Here is a 27,752-nt window from a genome sequence, read left to right on the forward strand (position 1 = left end):
AGCAAGCTTGGGAAGGGATATCAATGGATTTCATAGAGGGGCTTCCTAAATCAGAGGGCAAGGATGTAATTCTGGTGATTGTGGACAGATTGACTAAATTTGCACACTTTGTAAGTCTTACTCACACCCTTTTACGGCTCAAGAAATTGCTAGACAGTTCTTGGATTCAATGACCAAGATACGCGGGGTTCCAAAATCCATAGTGTCCAATTGAGACAAGATCTTCACAAGTCATTTATGACAAGAGTTGTTCAAAGGGTTGGGAGTAGGGTTGCATATATTTATAGCCTATCATTCGGAGATGGATGGACAAACTGAAAGGGTGAATCAATGTCTAGAGGTTTACCTATGGTGTATGTGCTTTGCCAAACCTAAGAGTTGGAATAGATGGCTGTTAATGGCATAATGGTGGTACAATTCAAGCTACCATAGTGCCATCAAGAAGTCCCCATTCGAGGCACTATTTGGGTACAAGGCCTCTATTCTGCCTGCTTTGATGAATGCCCCCTCCCCCCCAACAGTGTATGCGGTGGAGGATTACCTACAACAATGCTAGAAGATGCTATAATTGTTAAACAAGGAGCTTACTACAACTTAGAATAGAATGAAGCAAGTGGTAGATAAGAAAAGGAGTGACAAGGTTTTCAAGGTGGGTGACAAAGTGTATCTCAAGGTCAAGAGGTTCCTCCAACACTCTTTCTCAGCAACTCCGGCCTCTAAGTTGAGCCCTAAGTAATTTGGGCCATTTCCTATACTTGCTAAGGTGGGCAATGTAGCTTACAAGTTACAATTGCCAGATGGAATATCCACTCATCCTGTGTTCCATGTGTCATTGCTAAAAAGAGAAGTGGAACCCGAGGCCATTGTCTGTCCAAATCTTCCTACAGTAGATGAAGACATTGAGGTAACTATGGAACCCCAGGCCATTGTGGATCAGAGGGTCACTTACAAAGATACACTGCCACCCACTTAGACAATGCTACCTGGTCCAGTGGAGCCACTTACACCCAAATAATGCTGCTTGGGAGTATTTATACCTGACTTACTGAGCAGTTTCTGCGGCAGCTCATCTTTTGTCCTTTCTTGGGGACAAGAAAGATCTCAAGGGGAGGGGAAAATGTCACGACCCTAAGGGTATGATGGGGGTATGATTGTAATTAGCCTAATGCTAGTTAATAAGCAACTGTTGTACTTAGTATTTATAGCTGTAACCACTTGTACTCTTTTGGTTACAACTGAACGGCTGCCTATAAAAGGAAACCAAATGTATGAGGATGAGAATTATGGAAGTGATTATACATAGTTCTTTCCCTCCAAATTATCTCTCTCTAAATTCTCCCTCCTCCTTTCAAATTCTCTCTCTCAAATTCAAATTTCCCCATGGCCACAAACTATTCCCGAATTGCACAAGTCTCAAATCCGAGACTTATCATATGCACACCTTCTTTTGTCTCATCCAATAGGATAATGTCATTTACAAATAGCATACACTAGAAACTTCTACTTGGATATGCTTAGTGAGTTCCTCCATTATTAGAGTAAAGAAATGAGACCTTAATAGAGATCCTTAACGTAATCTAATTGTAAGTGAAAAAATCTCAGTATCTCCTCTACATGTTCTACCATGTGTTTGTGCTCTTTGATATGTCTTTATTCTTTAATACCTGTATGTGGGCTATTTACACTCCTTAGCTGAATGTCTAATCATTTGGATATGCTAAATGATCTTCAATATGAAGAAGGTAGGAAATTAATTAAATCACCTAGGAGCATAATATATTTCTCTTTTAAAGGCTTAAGAGGAAAGATGGAAAATACCTCATTTAGAGAGGAAATAAAACTAAGAATGAACGAACTGGAATTTTAGTGTACCGGTTCACACCTTTGGTATGGCCAGTGAGCAACGTCCAGCAAAGAAGTGTTTTAAGTACCTTTTTTTTGGGGGGGGGGGGGGGGGGGGTTGTGAAACTCATGCATGCAAGTTTTTAGCTAAAATCCAAATTAAGCTTTAAACTGGGAAATATTCTTTCTCTAGAACTTTTATATTGCAATAAAGTTGCAACCAGTCGGATATTAATTGTTGTGCTGATGTGAGACAAGTTATTCTAAAATAAGTGTAGGTTGTGTGAGCCAGACATCAGAGAAATTGGGAATTGGGAAGTTTTGTCTGCAGTTACATGAGGTGGTCGTACTTGTTACATGAGGTGGTCGTAATTGGGAACTTTTATTTCATTTCTTTGCGTTTATTACCTTGCTTATTAGTTACTATTGTCAACTTCTATCTGACTGCTGATAATATCTTGTACAGCTTCTATTATTGATGGATCTTATTGTACAAGTGGTTGACAAGAGAATTTTGTTGCAGAAAAGTATTGAGGATAAACTTTTAAAATTGAAGCAAGAAAGGGATAACATCAAAGAAGAAATACATCGGATTAGTCCAGAGCTTCGTAAGGTGATTTTCTTTCTCTTTTTTTTTTTTTGTGTGTGTGTGACTATTTGCTTCATCTAGTTTATTGCAGCAACTGCATCAATGTTAGAAGTTGAGGAGTTTTTGTTGCAGTTAAAAAGTGTTATCACTGAGAGGAGTTCTAAGATCTCATCACTAGAGAAGAGGATCAATGAGATTGTTGATCGGACCTACAAGAAATTTAGTGAGTCTGTTGGGGTGAAGAATATTCGGGAGTATGAAGAAAACCAGCTCAAGGCTGCTGAGGAGATGAGTGAAGAATTGCTTAGTTTGAGAAATCAGCATTCAAAGTTGAAGTACCAGTATGTCTGTCCCTTGATTCTGCATCTGTTTTTTGCTAGTAGATAATGATGCTTTACTCTCATGAGTGTTTCTCTTTGCCTTTGGGTGTGAGATATTCGTAAAAGTCTGAAAAATATAATTGAAGAAATTAGCAATTGGAGTTGTGTTCTTTGATCCACAGGCTTCTTTGCACATAATGATGGAAAAGAACTTCCTATGAACCTGAAAGATATATGAAAAATATAATTGAAAGAATTCTCAAGTTCAATTGGGGTACAGATACCATTGTGCTTTTCTGGTGTTGTTTTCTTCTTCTTCTTCTTCTTAGAAATTTAGGAGAGAACTTAGGATACTAATTTGACCCATTAATGTGGATTCCTGACCTCAGCCCAACCTGAATAGCTGAGGAATGGGAGTGTACTATATAGCCATGGGATGGGTTTTATAAGGTGATTTAGTAAAATTCAATGCAAATTTGTGTCAGATATGAGTATAATTTACTTTTACGTGAATCAACCTGATTGAATGTTTATTATAAAATTAATCTCTTAATATAAGACTAAAATATCTTAAAGCCTTTTTGTCTCTTATTAGTGTTCAGTATGCCTACTCAATCTTGTAGCACCTGAGTTTTTCCATTCACTTTGGGGTAGGGTTGAGACAAATCGACCCCATATGTAATCTATTGCCATCCCTGATTGAGATCAAGTGTATCACCTGCTTCAATGTCTTTCTTATAGGAACCCTCATTTTTGGTTTCACTTATTGTTTCTCTTTGTTAGAGTAACTCGCAACACTCTACCGATTCTCTCAACTCAACTAGCTTACTACCAACTAGAATACACCGATAATGAAAACACATAGAGGAGAAACACAAACAGACATACACACACCAAGATCACGCAAGAATTATCCCGGTTCGGTCTTGAAAACAAGACTTACATCCAGACTGCTGGGCACCATCTAATCCACTATCTTGAAACATCAATGAGATGATTACAACGAGATCTGAATCCCCCTTGCCCATATACACTGAAAGCTATTAGGATCCTAGAGAATACAAGCTATAACAGCCACACACTACCTCTCGCACTCAATCCCAAACACAAGACATCAATCGGGAAACTAACCTTACCGAGAATAGATGTGCTAAAAAATCTGATATTTCCTTATATCTCATGACCCCTATTTATAAGATATAGGAGCGTGGGTTACAATATGAAACCGCCTGCCCAACTGACCTAACTAACCTAATTGGTCAGCTGCCCCTTCTAGAAACAAACCTTCTAGAAGGGAGATTAATTCTAACGCTAAAACAGAAAATGAAACATGCAGCAATATAAAGAAACTTGTTTACATTTAATCTAATCTAATACAAATGACACAACACTCTTGCTCTGCGTTTGGAGTTATGATTCTTGGTGGATATGATTTGGCTGTTTATTATTGTGACTAAATTTCATATTGTTGAACTTCAATTTTGAATCCTTTAGTTTTTGAATTGTGTTCGAAATAAGGTCAGAGTTGCTCCTATTGAAGATAAACTTTTATGAGACACAATTAAAATAGTTTTGTCAAGTGAAAAGAAGACCTATAGAGGCTTTCTTGAGGGGAGTGAATGGGATGGAACAAGTATTTAAAAGAAGAGGTAGAGAAAGACCAAGAGAAACTTAGTGGGAGGTACTTAGACATGATATTGTTTATAATTCCTTAACAGAACAGAAGACAGGGCTGTATAATTCTTATAGCTGACCATAGTGGGTAAAGGTTTGGTATGTTGTCTTTGTACCTATTTTAGGTGGAAAATGACCTATGCACATCGATGCCTAGATGTTAGAGCTACAGACTCTATGCGTGCTATTTTTGTGAAGTGAGGATCATAGCCTGTTATACTCTGCAAAATATTTCGTGCCTCATTCGGATTTAAGGATTTGAGCAGGTGGATCCTAAATGCATTTCCCAAGTCCATCAGTTTTGGAAAACTAGGGAGCTCTAAAGATTTGGAGTTTACTAGATTTTTGCTACCCCAAAATCAATATATTTCAAATAATTCATGATGGGTCTTTATTTCAAAACTCTCAAACCTATGAAATAATGAAAATCTCAGTCTCCACCTCATGACCTCAGTTAGAGATATAACTCTTAACATTTCATCTTTATCTTCTTTCATTCTCTCAATTTTGTTCCAAAACCTGAACTTGGCCTTACACTAACAAAAAAAATATATGTATTTCTTATATAGATAAAAAATGCATGTTTCTGTGCAGCTGCACACACATACACACTCCTCTATATGCCTCCCAGTGACAGTTGTATGCCAGTTTTAAAGAACTCCACAGGACCATTAACATCTTCTGCATGTATACATATGAAACAGATGTGTTTCGTATGTAATATGCATCTGTGACTAACTTATCTGTAAATAAAATATTAAATAACTAAATAACTAAAAAATTCATGTCTACATTTAATTGCTTTTATGATACTGGCTGTTTTTGTTTTTCTCCTATTTCTTTACAACAATAGTAATCACAGGCCTTAATTTCACTAGGCGGGGTCAAGCACATGAATTCTAGTCCTCCAGACTGATAGAAACTCACTCTTTTGGATTGAATTCAGTACTAGAACAGTAGAAAATCAGTGTTTACAAGGAGTACAGCAATTGCTAGAATGTGTATAAGCTAAAAAAACAACCAATCGGCCTATTTGAGAGGGCCTTCTCTCTTCCCACGACTGTTGTCCAGAATTTTCCTACCTCTCTCTCTCTCCTTTTTCCTTTCCCTTTATACCTTCTCTTCATTCCGTTGTAGCCACGTGAATGAATATTCTTCCCCTAACCAACTTTAGACTCTTTTGCCCCTGAGTCAATTTCCTTGGCTACCCTTGATTCCCCCCCTCCTTTTACGCCTCTGATAGGTATGAATAATGGGGGTCCTAACATTACCCCCGCCCAAGAGACACACCTTGTCCTCAAGGTGGAATTCAAGGAACTGTTGTTGTTTCTGATGGTAGGGCTCCCAAGTTGCTTCTAGGGGTGGCAGCCTTTTCCATTGGATTAGAACATCAAGGTTTCTCAAATTCTTCCCTATGCCCAGCCTTCCTCCTAACAGAAATTTTGGCTCCACCTTCATCTCTTGCTCGACAGTGAGTTGGTTTGGAATTTTTGTTGTCTCCTGCATTGCTCCTTTAGCCTTGCGAAGCTGGGAGACGTGGAATACGGGGTGGATCGCACAGGAAGGTGGTAGGGACAGCCTGTATGCCACCTTCCCGATCTTCTTCTCCATAGCAAATGGCCCATAAAATTTCGGTGATAGTTTCTCGTTCACCCCAATAGCCAATGTCTTATGTCTGTAGGGGCGGATTTTCACATAGACCAATTCGCCGACCTCAAAGTGCATGTCTCGTCGCCTTTTATTTACTATATCCTTCATTCTTGCCTGCGCTCACCACAAGTAGGCCTGCAACTCCTCTAAAACTGCATCCCACTCTAGTAACTGTTGCTCGATTACTGGAACTGCCGTGGTCCCCTTCTCATATCGTAGCAAGGGGGGAGGTTCACGCCCATAAACTATCTGAAACATAGTTAGTTTTGAGGAGACATGATAAGAGGTATTATACCAATATTCTGCCCAAGGAAGCCAACTACACCACGCCTTGGGTTTGGAGGAGGAAAAACATCGGAGGTACGTCTCCAAAGTGCGATTTAGGACCTCAATTTGACCATCGGACTAAGGGTGGTATGAGGTACTTTTGTTCAATTGAGTGCCGTGCAACTTGAATAGTTCTTCCCAAAAATGGCTGACAAATATTTTATCTCTATCGGAAATGATTGAGTTTGAAACTCCATACAACCGAACAATCTCCTTGACAAAGACCCCTACTATGTTGGCTGCTGTAAATGGGTTGCTTTAGAGCAATAAAACGTCCGTATTTACTGAGTCAATCCACCACCACCAAGATAGAATCCCTCCCCACTGATTTGGGAAACCCTTCGATGAAATCCATGGATACATCTTCCCAAATTTGACAAGGGACTAGAAGTGGCTGCAACAACCCTCCCGGCGACGACGCCACATATTTATTTTGCTGGCACACAGGACAATGTCTAACATATCACTGAATATCCTGCTTCATCCCCGTCCAATACACATTGGCTGATATCCTCTTATAAGTCTTGAGAAACCCAGAATAGCCCCTAATCTATCCATCGTGTCCTTAGGAAGATACAATTTCCCTTTGTACAACAACTGTCCATCCACCCATGCAAACTCAGGTCTGTTAGTGGGATCTTCCAGCACTTCCCTAATAATTTCCTAAGGTGCCTCATCTTCCTCAACCTCCTTTTTGAGCTGGTCCAGCTATAATACTCGGGGAATGATGAGGGTCATAAGCGTGATAGGTGAATGGAGGTGGGAGAGGGCTTACGTAGCTTGATTCTCTAACCCTGGGTGATATTGAATCTCAAAGTCGTAGCTCATCAGTTTCACAATCCACTTTTGGCACTTCGGACTGACTACCCGCTATTCCATCAAGAATTTAAGGCTCCGCTGATCTGTTCTTATAACAAACCTTCGCCCTAATAAGTAATGTCACCACTTCCTCAAAGCGAAGACTATCGCCGTCAACTCCCTCTCATACACTGACTTGTTTCGACCATTGGGATTTAGGGTGTGACTAAAGAAAGCGATAGGCTGCTGCTCCTGCATTAGGACTGCCCCTAATCCCTGCCCCAACGCATCTGTCTCCACGATGAATTCCCTCGAAAAGTTTGGTAAAGCCAACATTGACAATTCTGTCATCACCCTTTTAAGAGATTGGAAAGCCTACTCCGTTTCCTCACCCTAAGAGAAATTATCCTTCTGAAGGCGATTTGTCAATGGCCATGCAAGCTTACCATAATTCCTTACGAACCTCCAATAATACCCGTAAGGCCCCAAAATCCTTGGAGTTCTCACTGTGACTTGGGGTTGGGCCTTTCCAACATTGCTTGAACTTTAGCACTATCGGCAACCACACCTTCTTGTGAGATGGCGTGCCCTAAATATTCATTCTCCCGCTACCCGAAATTACACTTCTTGGCATTAGCATATAGTTTGTGAGCGGTTAGGACCCCTAATACACACCTCAGATGTTCCTTGTGTTCACCCATATTTTTACTGTAGACCAGAATGTCATAAAAAAACACCAAAACGAACCGTCTCAAGTGCTCCTTAAAAATCTCATTCATCAGGGATTGGAAAGTGGCGGGTGCATTTGTTAATCCAAATGACATGACAAAATTCATGATGACCCTCATGGGTGTGAAAAACAAGAGTAATTCTACACTGCCCGAATGTCTCGTACCGAAGCCTTACCGAAGCCAACTTGTTCTAACAAAATTACCCCTCACCCCTCAACAATATTACAAATATGCCATTGAAGGTTGTTGGCGAGTTCTTCCTCGTTCTCCCTCTGTCCAGCATCTCTCTCTCTCTTTCTCCTTCTGGTTTGAAGCTTCTATTTTTGTTTAATTAGAAAGCAAAATGCCATCGCCATTTTCAATGTTGCCGCCGGGAACCCATCGCCGACCATCTGTAAAATGAAGCTCCTTTTTCATCGCTTTGCGACTACACATACAACATTGGCCCTTATCAGATAAATTTCTGTGAGAAAAAAAGATGGCCATGTTTTTGGAGAACTTATTGAAAGTTAGATAAAAGAATATAATATTTTATGGTCTCAAAAATAAGCATAAGATCTGAGAGATTCTTTAAACTAACGAGAGGCTCCAACCTAGAGAAATTCTAAAAATAAGCAGCAAAATCTGAAGAATCCTGTTGACTCTATTGTTATTATATATATATATTTGTGTAACATATACACTCAAAGCTGTCATAATTGATAACATTACATTTCCATTTAGCTGCTGAACAAATCATGGAGAAAATGGGCATTGCCCCCTACCACTTTGAGATGGGAGAGATGTCTCAACCACATCTTTTCCCATGGCTACTAGCTAGCACTAGCAGTGCCACCACTCGTTTATTTACTTAACCCACCCATTTAAGCATCCAAATTGTTGTTATTTTCAAGCCCAACAACATTGGGAGGGTGAATGATGTCGCAATCCCAAAGTCACCAGTGAGTTTATTAGCAGCAATTCTTAATCAAGATATAAACTAAAAGAAGTAAGGAGGAAGGAGGAGGAAGGAGGGGGCTTGTTGTGCTGTCGGCGAGGAGGAAGAAGGAATAAGGCTGTGTGAAGGAGGCTGGAGGCTATGCTTCAAGGAGGAAGGAGGAGGGGGCTTGGTGCTTCTTTTGATAAAACCCTTGTCGTTACTGAAGTGAATTAAAATGGTGATATTGACCATCAAAATATCGTGCAAATTTGTTTCGGTAAGGCGTCGGTACGAGACATTCAGGCAGTGTAGAATTACTTGAAAAACAATCTTCGGGATGTCATCAGGTGTGATTCGTATCTGATGATATCCTGATTTTAAGTCTAGCTTAGAAAAAACAACAATCCCATGTAGTTCGTCTAATAACTCTTCAATGACGGGAATGGAAAATTTATCGGGAATTGTTACCTTGTTTAAAGCCCTGTAGTCCACACAAAATCTCTAGCCACCATTTATCAGGAATTGTTACCTTCTTGACTAGCAACACAGGGCTGGAAAATGGGCTGATACTCGGCCTGATAGCTGTCAACATTTCTCGAACTAGCTTCTCAATCTCATTTTTTTGGAGATGGGGGTAACAGTAAGGTCGTACGCTTACTAGAAGGACTTCGGATTACAACGTGGCAGCCCACATGACTCCTGAAACACCTCCTTGAATTCTGCCAGCAGCTCTTGCAAACAGTGTTCTAAAAGGCGCTAAGCGCTAGTCGGGTGCCAAGCTGGGGCTTAGCGCCTAGGGCGCCTAGGCGGGGCCTAGGAAAACTGCTATTTTATTTTTGTTTTTTAAACTTTGTGATGTAATTTGATGTTATTTTCAATTAAATCAAAGTTGAACAGTATTAATAATGGAACATAAACCAATAATACAACAATAATGGAATGACAAGTGAAATATAGAATTAAGCATGAGAAAACAAATTGTTGTAGATCAGTTCTAGGTTCAATAAGACAAAAGCAACAATAATGCAACATAAACCATACTTGAAGAATCTAAGTATCTAACTATCTAATTGGACTTCTTCCTCTCCATATTCTTCTAATACATGATCTTCATTAGACTTAAAATCAAATTCATTGAGCTCTTGCTCATCTTCTTCTGATTGGAAATCATCTTCATGAAGCTCTCTCATCCTAGAACTTCTTCGAGGTTGAAGCATCTTGTTTGCTCTAGATGCTTCACCAACCACTTCCCAAGTAAGCCTCGTACAAGGATCAATTTCTTCATCATCTCTTCCTTCAACAATCCATCCTTGTGCATTGCTGGCATCACTAGCAAGTAGCACATCAACATTCCTTTCCTTTTCCCTCTTTTGCTTGTTCATCAGTTTTGCATTAAATTGGACATAGACAAGATTGTTCAATCGATGCACGTCCAGTCTATTTCTTTTCTTCGTATGTATCTACATAAATAAAATAAAAGTAATATCACTTTAAGTCTTTAAATGATAGGGATAATGAAATTAAAGTATTAAGAACGTTTTAAAGTATACACTAACCCTTTCAAAAGTGCTCCAATTTCTTTCACAACCAGACGAACTATTGGTTAACGAGAGGATCCTTATCGCCACTCGTTGCAAGTTTGGAGTGTGATTTCCATAAGTTATCCACCATTTAACTACATAGGTCAAACAAGTATAAAGTAAATAAACTTATACACAATTGAAACTAAGAAAATGATTAAATAAATTTTATACCTGGATTATAATTGTCATCATTTTCTGCACACCCATGAGTTGCCCACGATTTTCAAAAAGTTCCTTCTTTATGAATATATTTTGGCAACTCAATATTTATAACATGACCTTGCAATGCACCATCGGCATCATAAAACATCTCCACACAGTTAAAAAATCCATTCATGACTTCATGATCAAGTTTTATATCCATATCCTTAAAAAAGTAATAGGGATTCAAAAGGTAAGCCGCAAAATGTAGTGGACTATCTAGCCTATCTTTCACCCTTGTTTCAATAATCTCTATAATAGGCTTATAATTCTTCTCAATATTATTTAGGGCCTCCTTAATAGTTTCCTTTGCATGCTTAATCTCTCCATATAAAAAACCCATAGAAGGCTTTTTATCTGTATCAACAATTCGAAGCACCTTCACCAAATGTGCAAAAACCTTAAGCCATAAATTCACACCATTCTAAAAAGTAATGTTCATCATAGTAGCATATGCTGCTTTCCCTTTAACAGTCTTTGACCATTTGCACTCTTCCCATTCAGAGCTAGTAAACATTGTCCTCATTTGAGCTTTTTTCTCCATCAAACTTTGCAAAGTAAGGAAAGAAGAAGCGAATCTAGTGACTCCCGGTCTCACAATATCCCTCTTCTTTGTAAATGATCACATAGGACAAGGTCTTATGGTGTGCATAAATGAAGATTGTCAAACTCCTGGCCTGATCAATGACTTTTTTAAACTTCGGTAGTTTTCCTATATTTTCAAGCATCAAATTGATAGTGTGAGTAGCACATGATGTCCAAAAGATATTTGGCCTCTTCAACTTTAATAATTTTGCCGCTCTCATATTGTTGGCAGCATTGTCTGTTACTACTTGGATGACATTTTGTGGGCCAACTTGCTCAATGTACTTATCCACATACTCAAAAATGAGTTCACTTGTATGTGCTTCGTCTAAAGACTCTCTGGAAGACAAAAAAATAGTACCTGCATTAGAATTAACACATAGGTTCATGATGTTCCTCCTTTTTCTGTCTGTCCAAGCATCTGTCATAATGGAGCACCCACTTCGTGCCCACTCTTCTTCATGCTTCTTTAGTAGTACTTTAGGTCTATCCACTTCTCCCTTTAACAACAGTTCTCTCAACTAGTATTGACTGGAAGGTTTGAAGCCCGGGCCAAATTGACCAACCGCCTCAACAAACAATTTGAAGTTATCATGATTTATAGCATTGAAAGGAATACCAGCTTCATACACCCATCTAGCACAATACTCATGAATAGTTTGTGTTCTTTCTTTAAAAAGTGCTTCATTGATATTTTGCTGCCTTTTCGTCAAACAAATTTCAGGACTGATGGAGGTTGCAAACTTATCCATAGGCTAAGAGTATGGGGCGTTTTTTTGCTACCTAACTCTTGCAATTCTTCATCATCATCCCTCATTTCAGAAATATTAATAGAAGATCTCATCAAATCTTCCTCCTTCTTCTTACTCTTTGCCTCGGCAATAGCATTCTTGCATTTGACTTTATCATCCGGAGAAGATTTTGGACATGCAGAAACATTTTTGGAAATGTGGCCTATGTGTTCTTTTATTTTGTAAACTCCGCCAGATATAACTTTACCACATAACTTACATTTAACTTTGTCCATATTCTTCGGATCAATTAACATTCCATACTCCCATCCAATATTATTGGACTTCCTTTTAAAAATCGAAGCTGCATCAGGCGATGCTCTAGTACTTCGAGTCCCATCCGACATTTTTAATTTAATCGAAGAAACTTGCAATAGAAACCTATATATAACCAATAACCTCACTTAATATTCAAAATAACAATAACATATCATGGCTACAAAATAATCAAATGATTCAAATTAAAACAATAAAACAACAAAATAATTTATGTTTTATAATATAATGAAAACAAAAGTTATTTTCCAAAATAACTAATAACCTCATATAATTTTCCGTTTTCAATCTTATGCATATATTATATAATAATATATCCAAACCACAGCCACATATCAATAGTGGATAAACAACATTTTAATTTAGTCATACAATCAATACTATAAGCAAGCAGCTAAGTGGATTTCTTGAAAATATTATAGAATATATATAATTAATAATAAAAACTAAATATAAATCTAATAATTATATATAAATAGAAAAGAAAAATAAAATAAAAAATAAAAAACAAAAATCAGAAACCAGAAATCGAAACGCAACAAATGCCCCAATAACCAGAGAGAGAGAGAGAGGGGTTACGATAGAGATGGTGCTTGTTGCGGCGTAGATGGAGCTCGACGGCAAGGACGGGGGCGACAGCAACGACGCTGAGGCAATGAGGACGAGGAGGACACGATGGATAAGAGGCGATGACGATGAAGCTTGGCGACGAGGATGGAGCTGGACGCATCGACGACGGTGAGCTACTGGCGGGCCAATGAAGCTTGGCGGTTTTGAGGCGATAGCGTTGAGGTGGCGACAGTGTTGAGGTGAGGAGTGAGAGGGGGAGACGCTAAGAGGTTCGATTTAATGATTTAGCAAAAAAACCCCTAAAAATGGCTTATATTTAAAGCCAATGAATTGGGTGCCTAGGCGTGCGGGCTGACTAGGCTCCCAAGCCGGCCTATTACTCGGGCCGGCGCCTAGGAGGCCCGACTAGGGCAATTTCGGGGCGGCCACTAGCTCCTAGGCAGATTTTTAGAACACCGCTTGCAAATCCCCAGGAACCGACTTTTCCACCATTTTGCCCTCAACTATCAAACTCCCTAAATCCAACAGCACTCCTCCATTTTCTCGGAACACCTTCATCATCGACTTCAAGGTTACCAATGTTTTGCTGAGGCTGGGGTCCCCATGCAATGTTATCGTCATACCCCCCGATCTAAACCTCATAACTAATGAGCCCCAATCTACTTGGGTCTCCCCAAGCGTGGCTAACCACTTCATTCCGAGAATTACATCTGAGCTTCCTAGCTCTAAGGGTAGGAAATCCTCGACTACCTTAACATTTTGTAGCATTAGAATAACCCCCTGTCATGACCCTAGGGTTTAGCTAGGGTCTAGAAAGGAATTGGAAGGAATTCGGGGAAGAAACAGATAAGAATTGGAAGGGGGAGATAGAGCAAAATTAGGGAGAAAGAAGGGAGAGAGAGGAAGAACCAAGAGAAAATTAAGAGAGAATAGAATTCAACTTCATTTATCATCAACATAGCTCCCCACTTACTACAAGTAGCCTTTTACAGACATCAACTAGCATCTAACTAACAATATATTCTAGAATAATAGAATAACAACACCCATGTGTTGTAATTGGATTACAAAAATACCCCCTAATTGTAATTGTAATTCAATTATAGCTTTGCCCCTATAATACCCAAGGGTCGTGACAATTCTCCCTCCTTGAAATGTTTCTTGTCCCCTAGAAATTTATTACCACCTAGCCGTTGCTTCTTTATCCAATGCCCATCTTCACCCACTGGTTTCTTCTTCACCTTTTCTTGTTCTTATCTCTTATTTCCCTTGTCTCTCGCTTCCTCTTTTCATCCTCAACAGTAACATCATTATGATTTGCTGCAATACCAATTTCAACCATTCACCTCTTCCTTATTATTGTTAAAAATGGTTCCAAATGTGCCGTCAGTCCTACAACCCCATCATTTTCAATTATGGACATAATTTCAAATCTCTATACAGGTAAAAATCTGTACATTACCTCCAATTCTTCTAGCTGCAATGTTACCTTTGCTTTGTCTTGTGTGCCCGTGCCAATGACATGCATGTGAGATGTTCCAAGCAAAGTGCCCGGTGCAATCCTTTGTTCCTTCTCTTTAGACTCCTTATTCTACTGTTTCAGGAAATCAATGGCATCAGGAGTCTCAGCACCAGTGGTAGTGCTTGAGAGGCTACTAACTGATTGAGTGTCATCCTCCACTTCCTCCTCAATCTCTTCTTCCATGTACTCCTCAACCCTCTCCAGAGCCAAGACCAAGGGAGCAGTATGTTTAGACCCTTCCATATCTTCAGTAGGGGCCTCCTGGAGTGGAAATACTTTTACTTGCTGGTAGCTGGAGTACACCAAGGATTTACTTTCAACAAGACTATCCTCCTTCGACTGCTCCATTTTAAGGAATTCCTCCTTGTTAAAACTTCTTCGATATCATCGAAGTATTTTGCGGGGAAGTTGTAATGATGCTTCTTAGTCAATATCATTGCAAACTCCTGTAGCTTCTCGCGGAACATTCGACTGAATTCCTCGCACTCTTCATGTATCACACTGGTTGTTTCCTTGTTCCTTAGAATGAACTGATTATCCATTTTCTTTTCCCATGTCCCACGATTCTGGCCAAACTCCTCATGGTTTATGTTATATCCAACTGAGATTATAGCATTCTGCTTCATGTATGCACTACCTCCCCTAGCTTCACGAGTCCCACTGAAAATTCAGTCTTATTCTGCTGCAATTGAGTCTCCCATGGTCTCCTATGTGCACTGCTCCCCTTATCTGATTTTTCACAATCAGCATACTTTGAAAACCAATGAGCTATATACATACTGCTTTTCTTCAAACAAGTTAACCCAAAATTCAAAGCCAAAATTAACCTTTGTTTCCCTTTGCTCACAACCTCAAGCACCAACAATCAACGAGCTGGATAAGTTGGAAGAATCCACTTCTCACACAGAATCCGCTGGAATCTACCGAATCCATTGCGTAACTCTAATATGCAACTGAGTTGCCAATTAAAGCTGACTAACGCAATGGATAAACAGTCTCTTGACTTGCTCGCGAACGCTACAGATTCAGGATCGTTCGGACCTACATCCATTTCACGCCTTCACTGCTCGCCTGAATTGAAATGGTTCTGCGATCTTCCCAAACCGCGACTACAGCAGCTTGGACACAAAAATGAATCAAACTGCTGCTCCACCTTCGCAGTCGAACCTTTCGCTTCTCCTCCACAAGTCGAACCGGAAGCCCAGGGTACTACCTATGAGTTCGATCAGTTCTGTTGTAGCCGCTAGAAAATCAATTGACTCCAAAATAGATGTTATGCTTTGCCTAATTAAGAATCGATCTCCTCTCAATTCAACAACCTTGAATCTGTTACACTGAATCGCTGCTATGAATCACCTATCAAATTAATCAACTCTGTTGCTCTAAATCACTAAAAATCTCAGCCGTATTCTACCTATAGGTTTTGCCTAAGTCACCATGCAATAGCCGATAACCATTGGCTTTGAACTGCCTTCAGTTTTGACGGATCATTCACTAAATTCCACCCTAGCAAAGTTGGACTTGCACAAACAGAAGAAATCAAAGGTTAAGGACTGCTCTATAGTCATCGGAAGCACCGTCAGACAACGCCTGCACCGCCCTCACAATCTAGACCTTAATCACGCCAAAATTCACCTCTCAAATCGCCGATTGTGAAGTGATCGAAACTTATTTAGCAGTGGCTGAGGTCTGTTGCTAAGGAGCAACAACCAAGATCGCCTAGGTTTGTTTGCCTTTATTACACACAACAACTTGGATCCAGCCACTAGGACAGCTATAATTTACACAAGCTGCTGGAATTGAAGGCTAAGGATGTTCACGGAATTGGCTGGGGTTCTTCGCCTTTCTATTGTCGAAAGAGGAGTATCATATCTCATATCTCACAACCAAACTTGCTGCACCAATTCCCTCATCGTGCATCGGAATCAAATTCTGCGATTCAACCGGTCTTCTCCCTCAAAATCGCCTAGACACACCGCTTGATAGCTTCTGTTGAATTAGCAGTCAGAGTCGCGGCTAGGAAATCGCCTCTAGCTGCCTTCCAAGGGATTGGCTCCGATCGCACCACCTTCTGTGGATCGACGGTCTTGTTTCGCTGACTCGCCTTACTCGCAGCTTGCAAGCCACCTGAATTTCGACACTCAAACCACTTCTATAAATCGCCTATCTCTGTCGTGATCTACCAACTCTACTTCGACCCTGGTTGGATTACCTCCACATTGGATCAGACACTATTGAATTTTCGAAGTCACAATTGAGGACAACTGCTCTGATACCAATTTGTCATGACCCTAGGGTTTAGGAAGGAATTGGAAGGAATTCAAGAAAGAAACAGAGAAGAATTGGAGGGGGGAGATAGAGTAGAATTCGGGAGAAAGAATGGAGAGAGAGAGAGGAAGAACCAAGAGAAAATTAAGAGAGAATAGAATTCAACTTCATTTATCATCAACATACCTCCCCACCTACTACAAGTAGCCTTTTATAGGCATCAACTAGCATCTAACTAATAATATATTCTAGAATAACATAATAACAACACTCATGTGCTATAACCAGATTACAAAAATACCCCCTAACTGTAATTGTAACTCAATTACAGCTTTGCCTTTATAATACCCAAGGGTCATGGTAACTTTACACACTCCAGCCCCTTGAACAACCATGCTTTAGCCCATGATCACTCCATAACCTCTTGTTTGAGTCCGAAGCAGCCCCAACTTCTGTACCAGTTTAGCAGCTATGAAGTTGTGGGAAGCCCCATTATCGATTAAGACCACCACTTTTTGGCCATCAATTTCTCCCTTGATCTTCATGGTTTGTGGAGGTGTTAACCCCACTACAGAATTTAGGGATAACTCCACCACTTCCCCATTTTGACCGTGTCTCTTGTTTCCCGTGAATTCTCCCCTGCTTCAGCCTCCTTTGTTTCTTATTCTCCCTCTTCCCTTTCCTTCTCATAGATTACCATCACCTACAGCTCTTTGTTCTTGCACTTGTGCCCCACCGAGTACTTCTCATCGCAACGAAAACACAAACCCTTCGCTCGTTTGGCTTGCAACTCACTCTCACTCAGTCGTTTAAATGGAGGGTTGCTCCACTTACCGAAGGCTGGTGGCCGAGGTGAGGAAGCAGGGTTCGGTGTCATCAACTTCGGCAGTGCTGGCGGAGGGGGCTGAATCACTATCGGTTGGGGGTTTGTTGTTGGGGTGGAAGGGGTCGGTACTCGAGTTGGGCCTGATCCACAATAACCTCCATGGACCACCTGATTCCTCTCCTCAATTCGTTTGGCCAGCTCCATCATCTGTTCTAGTTTGGTTGGCTGCAGTACCCTCATCTCTGCCCGGATATTCAGCCTTAGGCCATTTATAAAATGGTCCTCTAGAAACGTTTCTGGCAGCTCTTTGAGTGGCAAGGCTAGAGTCTCAAAACAGAGACAGTAGTCCTTGGCGGACCCCGACTGCCTAAGCGCAAGGAACCTCTCCTCCGCGAAGCCTTCTTGAGTAGATCGGAAGCGACTTACCAACATCGCCTTGAGCTAGACATGGCCAAAATTGAACCGGACCGGCGGTTCGAACCGGAACCGGACCGGCCGGAACCGGACCCGGAACCGGCCGAACCGGAACCGGAACCGGAACCGGACCGAACCGGCGAAATTCGGTCCGGTTCCGGTTCAAGGTTCCGGAGAACCGGAACCGCCGGTTCCGCGGAACCGGAACCGCCGGTTCCGCGGAACCGGAACCGGAACCGCCGGTTCCGGTCCGCGGAACCGGAACCGGAACCGCCGGTTCCGGTCCGCGGAACCGGCCCCCCTCCCCCCCCGTGCGCGTGCGGCCGCGCACGGTGCACCCCCCCCTCCCCCCGTGCGCGGCCCCCCCCCCTCCCCCCCCGTGCGCGGCGCGCCCCCCCCCCCCCCCCCCCCCCCCCAACGGTCCAAATTGGACCGTTGGACAGCCCCCCCCCCCCCCCCCAACGGTCCAAATTGGACCGTTGGACAGCCCCCCCCCCCCCCCCCCAACGGTCCAAATTGGACCGTTGGACGACAGCCCCCCCCCCCCCCCCAACGGTCCAAATTGGATTGGACCGTTGGAACCCCCCCCCCCCCCCCCCCCCCTCAAACTTTTTTTTTTTTTTTAAATTTTATAATTCCTATCTATATATACCCCTCCCTCCCCCACTCATTTTTCACACTTTCTCTCTATCTCTCTCTCTCTCTCTCTCAAGTCTCAAGCTATTATTATTCTCTCAATTTTGTCTCTCATTTAATATTTTAATTTCAATTTCTTCAATCTTCTCATTTTGTTATTTATCAATTTATTCAATTATATTATTAATTATTTATTACTTGTTACTATATTATTTTATCATTATTATATTTTTTTATTATCATACTTTTTTCAAAAAAATGGCAAGTGAAGGTAGAAATGTTGAAAATGTTGAGTTTGAAGCTCAAAATTTTCAAACACAAGAGAGTGAAACTCAACAAAAGGGAGGTGGAAAAATTTCTACTTCTGATATTTTTAATATTCATTTCAAGAAAACACCAAAAGGAGATGGTAAATTTGATGTATCTTGTAATTATTGTAATCAAGTATACAAATTCAAGCAAGGAGGTGGATATGGTACTTTCGCCCGACATTTGCAAACAAAGCACCCGCTCAAGGTTGGATTGAGCCGCGATCAAACACAAATATCCGGGTTTGCTACCTCTTCAAACTCTCCTCAATTATTTCATTATAATGAAGCTAATTGTAGGTCTGGTTTAGCTGAAATGGTAGCAATTGATCATTTATCTTTTAGTTTTGGTGAAAAATTAGGTTTTACTCGATTTTGTCAAAACTTTGTTAATCCTAGTTTTAAATCAATTCCTAGAAATACTTTGAAAAGGAATTTGTTAAAATTGTTTAAAAACTCAAAAATTGAATTGATAACATATTTTCAAAACAATAATATTAATGTTTCTATTTGTAGTGATATTTGGAGTGATCATTGGCAAACTCATTCATATATGGGTATTACTTGTCATTGGGTTGATGAAAATTATGTTTTACAAAAAAGAATTCTTGCGTATCGATGTTTTGATGAAAGTCATAATGCTGAAAATATTTGTAGAATAATTCAACAAATTTTACAAGAATATAGATTAGTTAATAGAATTTTTTCAATTTCTTTTGATAATGCATCGGCTAATACTGCTTCTATTAATGAATTGAAAAGAATTTGCCAACCAAATTTTGGTGGAAGATTTTTTCATGTTAGATGTGCATGTCATGTTTTAAATTTATGTGTTCAAGATGGTATTAAGTCACTTAATTCTTATTTAGATCCAATTAGAAATGTTATTTCTTATATTTGGGTACACCCTCGAACTGCAAAAGCATGGGCACATTTTTGCACCTCCAATGGTCAAACCCCAAAACGTTTTTCAAAAGATGTCCCTACTCGTTGGAACTCAACTTTTAAATTACTTAATCAATCTTTTGAATATAAAGATTTATTGTGTTCTTTTGCAGCAAATTATATTCCACAATATCCTATTTTTCCAACTATGTGGAATGTTTGTAGTTCAATTTTGAATATTTTACGAATTTTTAATGATGCTACTCATACACTTAGTAGTGTTTATAAACCAACTTCACATCAATTTTTAATAGAAGCAATGAATGTGGCCGGTGTATTAATGGAAGGAATTAATGTTGAAGAAATTTGTCATGCTGTTTTAGAAATGAGAGAAAAATGGTTACGTTATTATCAATTTATTCCTGAAATTTTTCTTGTTACTATGGTATTTGATCCTAGGTGTAAATTTGATGGTTTAATTGAGTGTTTGTCTAACTATTATTCGTTGTTAGGATTAGAAAATAATGAAGAAATTGATGTGAATATTATAATTTCTAAGGTTAGAACTTTATGCAATCAATTATATGAAGCATATGTTATTGCTCCTAGTAGTGAAGAATCATTTCCATCCATGGCTCCGCATTCCTCTTCCTCCCAACCAATGAAATGGGGTCATAAATTTTTAGATCAAAGGAGGAAAAAACCTAGATCGAGCTCACATTCGGAGCTCGAAACTTATCTAACCACAGTTTTTGAGTTTGGTGATGATACAGGTTTAAATTTTGAAATTTTGGAGTGGTGGAAAAGGCACAAGGAGACATTTCCAACTCTTGCAATTATTGCAAGTCAACTTCTTGCAGTTCCAGCTTCAACTGTAGCCGTTGAACAAACATTCAGTAGTGGAGGCAACATTTTGGACGAAAGAAGATCAAGATTGGCTCCAGAATCATTGGAAGCTCAAGTTTGCCTCGATGATTGGGAAAGAGCTAACATGCGACGTCAAGAAGAACTTATCCATTCATCATCATCTGACGAATGGGTTAATGATGGTTCAACAACGGCGACTTCCGACTCCAATGAAGATGCGTAGGATCCAAGTCCATATTTTATTTTTTTTCACATTTGTAAAAATTAATTACTTGTATTACATTTTTGTTGTAATTATTTTTTAATGAAATTAAGTCTAATTCTATTTTTTATTTTTTATTTTTCACATTTGTAAAAATTAATTACTTATATTACATACTTGTTTAGTTGTTTTAATTATTTTTAATGAAATTATTACTTATATTTCTTCAATTTTTAGTAGTGTTTTTTTATTAAAAATATGGTTGAGAATATTTATATTTACAATTACATTTAACAATTAAAAATCGAAACCAAACCGAACCGAACAACGGAACAAGGACCAAAATTGAATACAACAATATTTAAAAAAAAATTAAAAAAATTCGGTTTGAACCGGAACCGGAACCGTTGACCGAACCGGCTCAAACCGTTGACCGAACCGGTCCAAACCGTTGACCGAACCGGCACGAACCGGAACCGGAACCGAACCGTCCCAAACCGCCCTTGGGCGGTTCGGTTCAGGTTCAAAGATTTCTTGAACCGGAACCGGCGGTTCATGAACCGGAACCGGCGGTTCATGAACCGTGGCCATGTCTACCTTGAGCTCCTCCCAACTCCTCACACGTCGTCACCTTTGCTCCCATTGAAATGAAGCGAGAGCAGCCTCTTCAAAACAGAGCGTCGCTGAATCCAATTTCTCTGTGTCGGTCAATCGGTTCACTGCGAAGTAACGCTCTGCCCTAAAGACCCAACCATCAGGGTCGTCTCCCTCAAATATGGGCATCTCCAAGCGTCAACTTCTCATCTCCAATCTTCCGAAGCCCTCGGTCACACCACCTTCGTCCCTCACCCTTTCTCCCAGCACTGGCGTCTCGTCCACTGTAAAAGAGGAGCCCATGGATACCTTCTCCTCACCTCGTTTCCCCTTCCTATCCTTATCCTATGCTTCCCACTTCTCTATTAGTAAGCTCTATCAGTAAGTTGAATTGGTCCAACATCATCGTCTTGTTCTTCTCTATGTTTTGCACCCTTTGGAATTCATTTCTCATGGAATCCAACCCAATTTGCAATCCCTCCATTCGTCCTTCTATCTATTGTTGATAAGTCTCCAATCTTCCGTCCAGCACCCTCACTCTCTCAGAAACGGATACCCCCATGGATTAATGCTCTGATACCAGAATGATAGAAACTCACTCTTTTGGATTGAATTCAGTACTAAACCAGTAGAAAATCAGTGTTTACAAGAAGTCCAATCTTCCGTCCAGCACCCTCACTCTCTCAGAAACGGATACCCCCATGGATTAATGCTCTGATACCAGAATGATAGAAACTCACTCTTTTGGATTGAATTCAGTACTAGACCAGTAGAAAATCAGTGTTTACAAGAAGTACAACAATTGGTAGAATGTGTATAAACTAAAAAAAACAACCAATCGGCCTATTCGAGGGGGCCTTCTCTCTCCCCATGACCGTTGTCCAGAATTTTCCTACCCCTCTCTCTCTTTTCTCCTCCCCTTTTATACCTTCTCTTCATTCCATTGCAGCCACGTGAATGAATATTCTTCCCCTAACCAACTTTGGACTTTTTTGCCCGAGTCAATTTCCTTGGCGACTTCTGATTTTTCCCCTGATTCATCCCCTCCTTTTACGGCTCTGATAGGTATGAATAACGGGGGGTCCTAACACCGACATCTCTATCTGTGGCCATATCCTTTGTAAGGCTTTATATCTTATGCCATATCTAAGGGTTTCCTCCTATTTCTTTGTCTAATAAATTCAGAAGTCAAGACCCGTTATATACAAATTATGCCTTAATTTTCTTTTAACTTCTAATTATTGAATAATACAGTATGAAACAGATGGTTTCCAATCCTTTAGATTTGAAATACATCACCCATATCCAAATGAAGGTTTCTAAAGCCAATATCAGCTATAGATATGTTTTTTTATTATGGTACACGAACTGTAAACATGGTGAGATATTAAAACAATTTGAAGACTGTTATTATATTGTGAAAGTATCCTCTTTTTCTTATTTATTGGGTCTTTTATGTATATCTCTTCCCTTTCTTTTCTTTTCTTTTCTTCTTTATTGGACTTCTGTCAAAATAAAAAAAGGTACTTTCTAGGTTATCTAGTTAACATTTTTGCTGACCACAGTCTCAAATTGTTATTCTGTATTGGGATGATTTAAGGGGAGACAATTTTATTTTGGGGGATAACTTTAGGTTGAATGAAAGCTTTTATTGGAAATTCAGCATTTTTTAACAGCTAGTTACTTTGAAATTCAGAGAGAATTTAATTTTTGAATAAGAAAAACTTGAGACAGTTTATCACTGTTGTTCTGCTAGATCCTTAAATCCTTAAATATTGAATTATGTGTAGTTCTCCTATTTTTCCTAGTGCTTTCGCTACACTACCTTGGGCTCTTTGCTAATTTGGTTGTAAGATCTGTTTGAAAATGATGTGAAATTCTATATGCATCAAGAGCAGTATTGTCGATAGATATGACATCCGGAAAAATGTATGCTATGTGATATGAAATTCTATATGCACTTTTGTCTTTTTTGCTTATTCAGTGTTTGTGTTCACATTTTTAGGTTTTACATGGTTTTTCACTGCCTTTCAGGTTGGAGTATGAGCAAAAGCGGGACATGGATTCACGAATTACGAAGTTGGAATCTTCTCTCAATGCTTTAAGAAATGCCTTAAAGGAGATTGAGTCTAAAGAGGATGAACTTAAGTCAGCAATGGGCAAATCTACCGATGACATTGATCGTTTGAAGGAGGAAGTAAAGGGTATGTTGTCCAATCTCATGTTACTTTATGAAGCTTACTTGGTCATTAACAAGGTATAGCACAGTAGCCAGATGTGTGTTTTTAGGTTTCCAGTGTTGCTGTTATTCATCCATATAAATCTTTATGAGGTTTCATTTACATTTGAGCAAATGGTCTTACAGTTTTATGTCCATATGAACACTTAAGTATTAATTGGTTGGTCTTCTGTTTCTTCACAATATTGATTGGGGGGCCAGGCAACTCCAATTCTTGGGTGTTGGTTTTATATTCCCCTGGTGCTGCACTGGTTGAATCCAATTGCTTTGTATTGATTCATATCCTATGAGATGTTGGAAATAGCCAGTGTTATTAAAGGCCCAAGACTCACTAAGGCGCAAAAGGGTGTTGAAACCTAAGGACCAAGGCACAAGGTGAGACACGCGCATGATGGAGGTGCATACTAACTAAAAATAAATAAAAATATATATTCTAGTTGAAGAATAAGGTATAAAATAGGTCATAACTCATAATAACATATTCACAAACATGTTATCAAGAAAATTAAAAAATTCAACATATACTAATGAAAAGAACAATAAAAAATGCCAAAATATGTAATTTAAAAGTCTTTAACTCAACTTAAATTAAATCTTAAACAATTTATAGGTTTTAAATTTTAATTAAGATTAACTAATTATCCATTTTATATAATCTAAAAAGCATCCTCATCATCATGATCAAACATTTCCATATTTTCATCATTAGAAGTATTATCTCTAATATCATCATCTTCCACATCATCTCCCTCTCCATCTTCATCAAGTTCAAATTCAATTGGAGTATTTGAAGTAGTACCATTTTTACTCATTGTCAAATTTGTAGTTGAAGCAATAAATATAAACCCAAAACTATAAAAAATTAAATAAAGTAATAAATAGTAAAATAAAAACTCTAAAAAAAGCTAAAAAAGTCCAGGCACGCCTAAGCCCAAGGTTCCTTGGGCCTAGGCGTGCCTGGGGGCGCCTTGCTGGTCTGCTCCTGCCTGGAAGCATTCTAGGTGCCCAAGATGCGCCTAGGTGCACCTTAATAACACTGGAAATAGCATAAGAGGAATAGAGGGGATGTGGTAAAATGCAGATTCTATATTATCTATGTTTGGTAAAGTATATTTACCACTCTTACAATTTTTCAGTTATAATGATCTATGTGAAAAATGTTTTATGATATTAATCTATTTATATTTCCTTAACCTGTAGAAAGTACCAGTGAGAGAGTTAATCTAGTTCTGCTTTGTGCGACCATCTAGATGTTACTTTTAGTTAATCAAATCTGTGCATCATGATAAGTCAGTGACACTAATGCATTGAGCTATCTTAATATTTCATTCTTCAAATTATTCACATTGTAAATGACATTATGATATGCTTCTTTTGATCTACAGAAGAATTATTAAAATAAGCACACAAATTAAAAATAGAGGAGCCCTTATTGTGAAGATGAAGGTTGTCCTCTGTTTTATAACTTGAGCACATTATTTATGTAATCTTTTTTTTTTTTTTCTTTAAATCTAGACCTTAAACATGCTGTAAAACCCTAATACAGTTGTCTGTTCAGTGTTCACTACCCCTAATGCATGAGGCTACTCACTTTGCAAGAGTTGGGGGAAGGTTATTTTTCTATATAGCTTGCAAAGAGTATTTCTATAAGTCAAACCCATGACTTGCCAGAAGAACCATACATCATGTGCTGCAGATACTCAAAATTGGGTTATTCAATTTGGGAAATACATACATCATTTGCTGCAGAGCCCATTGCTGACCCTATATGTATGGTTTAGATATATTGTGATGCATCGTGTGCTGCACTGAAACCAAATTTGGCTTCTTCTTTACTGTGAGACCCCATAGCCAACGGCGCCTATGGGGTTTTCAGGCAACAAAGGCCAGTGGAAAACCAGTTGTCCTTGTTTTTTAATTTTTAGAAATAGATTTACTTGCATTTTCATTTATATTCATGTATTGTTTTTTAGTTTATATATGTTTATAAAAAATGTTTTCCATAGTTGTGTAAGAATGACAGGAGAGAGAGAATTGGGATGAGGATAATAAGTCATTTAACCTCAGTTTTTAATGGCAGGGAGGTGATTGCAATTAAGACAAATCTCAGGGTGGTTATTACAATTTTTTCTTTTTTTCTTTTTTCAAAACAATTGATCCAACATGTGTTGAGTTGTAACTTCCAATCCTGAAAAAATATGCTGGACTTCCTTTTCTTATGTTAAAAAATGACAGTTGTATTTTGACTACTTTCACCTGCTTGGGGTCTATTGCTGACAATCATTGATCTTTTCTCCTCTTCTTCAACAGACTGGAAATCCAAGTCAGAAGACTGTGATAAGGATATACAGGAATGGAAGAAGAAAATTTCTAATGCTACAACAAGCATAAGCAAACTGAATCGTCAAATAAAGTCAAAGGTTAGTCTTGAGTAGTTAGTTGAATTATGATCTTGTGGACATTGCATCAATAAAAGACTTAGGCATCCAAGCTTGTTTACCCTTTTTTTTCCATCTTTCTTTTTACAGGAGACACAACTTGAGCTACTGAACTCAAAGAAGCAAGAGATTTTCGAGAAGTGTGAGCTGGAGGGCATAATCCTTCCCATTATCTCTGACCCCATGGATACTGACTCCTCTACACCTGGCCCAGTTCTTGATTTTAGTCAGCTAAGTAGATCTCATCTGCAGGAAAAGAGACCTTCTCACAGGGAGAAGCTTGAGGCTGAATTTACACAAAAAATTGGTTCCCTAATATCAGAAATTGAAAGAACAACTCCAAATCTTAAGGCCCTGGATCAATATGAGGCTCTGTTGGAGAAGGAAAGAGCTGTAACAGAAGAGTTTGAAGATGCCAGGAAAGAAGAGAAAGAAATAGCTGACAACTATAATTCTGTGAAGCAAAGAAGGTAATAATGGTTATTTTAGTACAACCAGTTCTTGTTGATAATTGTTGAAGATGGTAACAACTACTACCAATCCTTGATCCCACTAGGTGGGGTTGGTGACATGGACTTTAGCGCCAATCAATATCTATTTCCATTTACCCCCTTAATTTTCAAGATTTTTTTTTCATTTACCCCCCCTAACTTTCAAGAATTTACCCCCTTATACCTTTCAAGATTTTTTCATATATCTTTATCTTTCAAGATTTTTTTATATACACTATGGTTTTCTCACGTGATTTATAATTTATTTATAGTTTATGTAAGGATGACTCCCCCCCAACTCCCAACCAATTTCTTATACAAAGGAAAAAACTAAGTATAATTGTTTTGTAAAAATAAAGAGGTACATGTATTTTCTATTTTTAAGCATATATTTTGATTGAACCTATGCTAATATATGTGAATGCATATAATTATATATATATATATATCAACTCTTTGGCCCCCATGACAATATATCTCACACTCTGTCCCTGTCTATAATAATATCTCTTGTAAGGTCATTATAATTCATGTCATGCATAAAAGTTTCCTACCAATATATATATATATATATATATAATTTTTTTTATTTTCCTCTACATCTTTTAATAGTTCTTTTCATTCCATCCACTCAGTATGTTTTGGTCTTCTTCTCACATGACCTAGATGGTATTTCATTAAAATCATAATGGTTTATTATAAGCTACTGAACTTTTTGATAAGTGCAAAGAATCAGAATTCCTTTCAAATTAAAATTTGTCAGAAACTCTAGTGTCAGTTCAACCGTAAAAGAGAAGCTTCACTGGCTTATGGGACTAATTGTTCAATCCTTGTGCTGCAAGGATAATTTTCCAAAATTAAAGTTGTAATGCAAATTATTATGCGGCTCATGCAGCACTTATTATTGAAGTTTCTATGAGACAATAAATTAATCTAGCATGCCAACATTTTTTCAACATTCTGTAAGAGGAGAAGTTAAAGTTTTAAATCTTTTTCTTACCATACGCTTTATGAATTGAATATGCTGCACTATTATCTGAAACTTGGTTTTGCATTTCATGCATCTTGTGAATAATTTGGAAGTTGGTCTATCAAGTGTTTCAGTATTATGCTGCTGGTTTTTGATTTTGTTTGTCTGTGGAGCGTGCTGATTTACTTGATAATTTTATTTACCATTTCATATAATCAACTAATCAAGTATTGTTG

At 38.8% G+C, this 27,752-nt stretch overlaps 1 protein-coding gene across 2 annotated transcripts in view; it reads left to right on the plus strand.

Moving 5' to 3' along the window:
- LOC127787699 (structural maintenance of chromosomes protein 1) overlaps window positions 1-27,752 on the plus strand; it is a 51,720-nt gene that overhangs the window by 22,512 nt on the left and 1,456 nt on the right. Inside the window, exons 11-15 of one of the 2 annotated variants that reach the window (XM_052315766.1) lie at window positions 2,309-2,455; window positions 2,564-2,772; window positions 23,413-23,582; window positions 25,928-26,037; window positions 26,146-26,525. In XM_052315766.1, the coding sequence (XP_052171726.1) occupies window positions 2,309-2,455; window positions 2,564-2,772; window positions 23,413-23,582; window positions 25,928-26,037; window positions 26,146-26,525 (1,016 nt within the window). The remainder of the gene's footprint in view (window positions 1-2,308; window positions 2,456-2,563; window positions 2,773-23,412; window positions 23,583-25,927; window positions 26,038-26,145; window positions 26,526-27,752) is intronic. The other variant, XM_052315767.1, reaches the window with a different exon arrangement.

The sequence above is a fragment of the Diospyros lotus genome, chromosome 12, assembly GCF_014633365.1.
Source record: "Diospyros lotus cultivar Yz01 chromosome 12, ASM1463336v1, whole genome shotgun sequence".
Classification (NCBI taxonomy): domain Eukaryota; kingdom Viridiplantae; phylum Streptophyta; class Magnoliopsida; order Ericales; family Ebenaceae; genus Diospyros; species Diospyros lotus.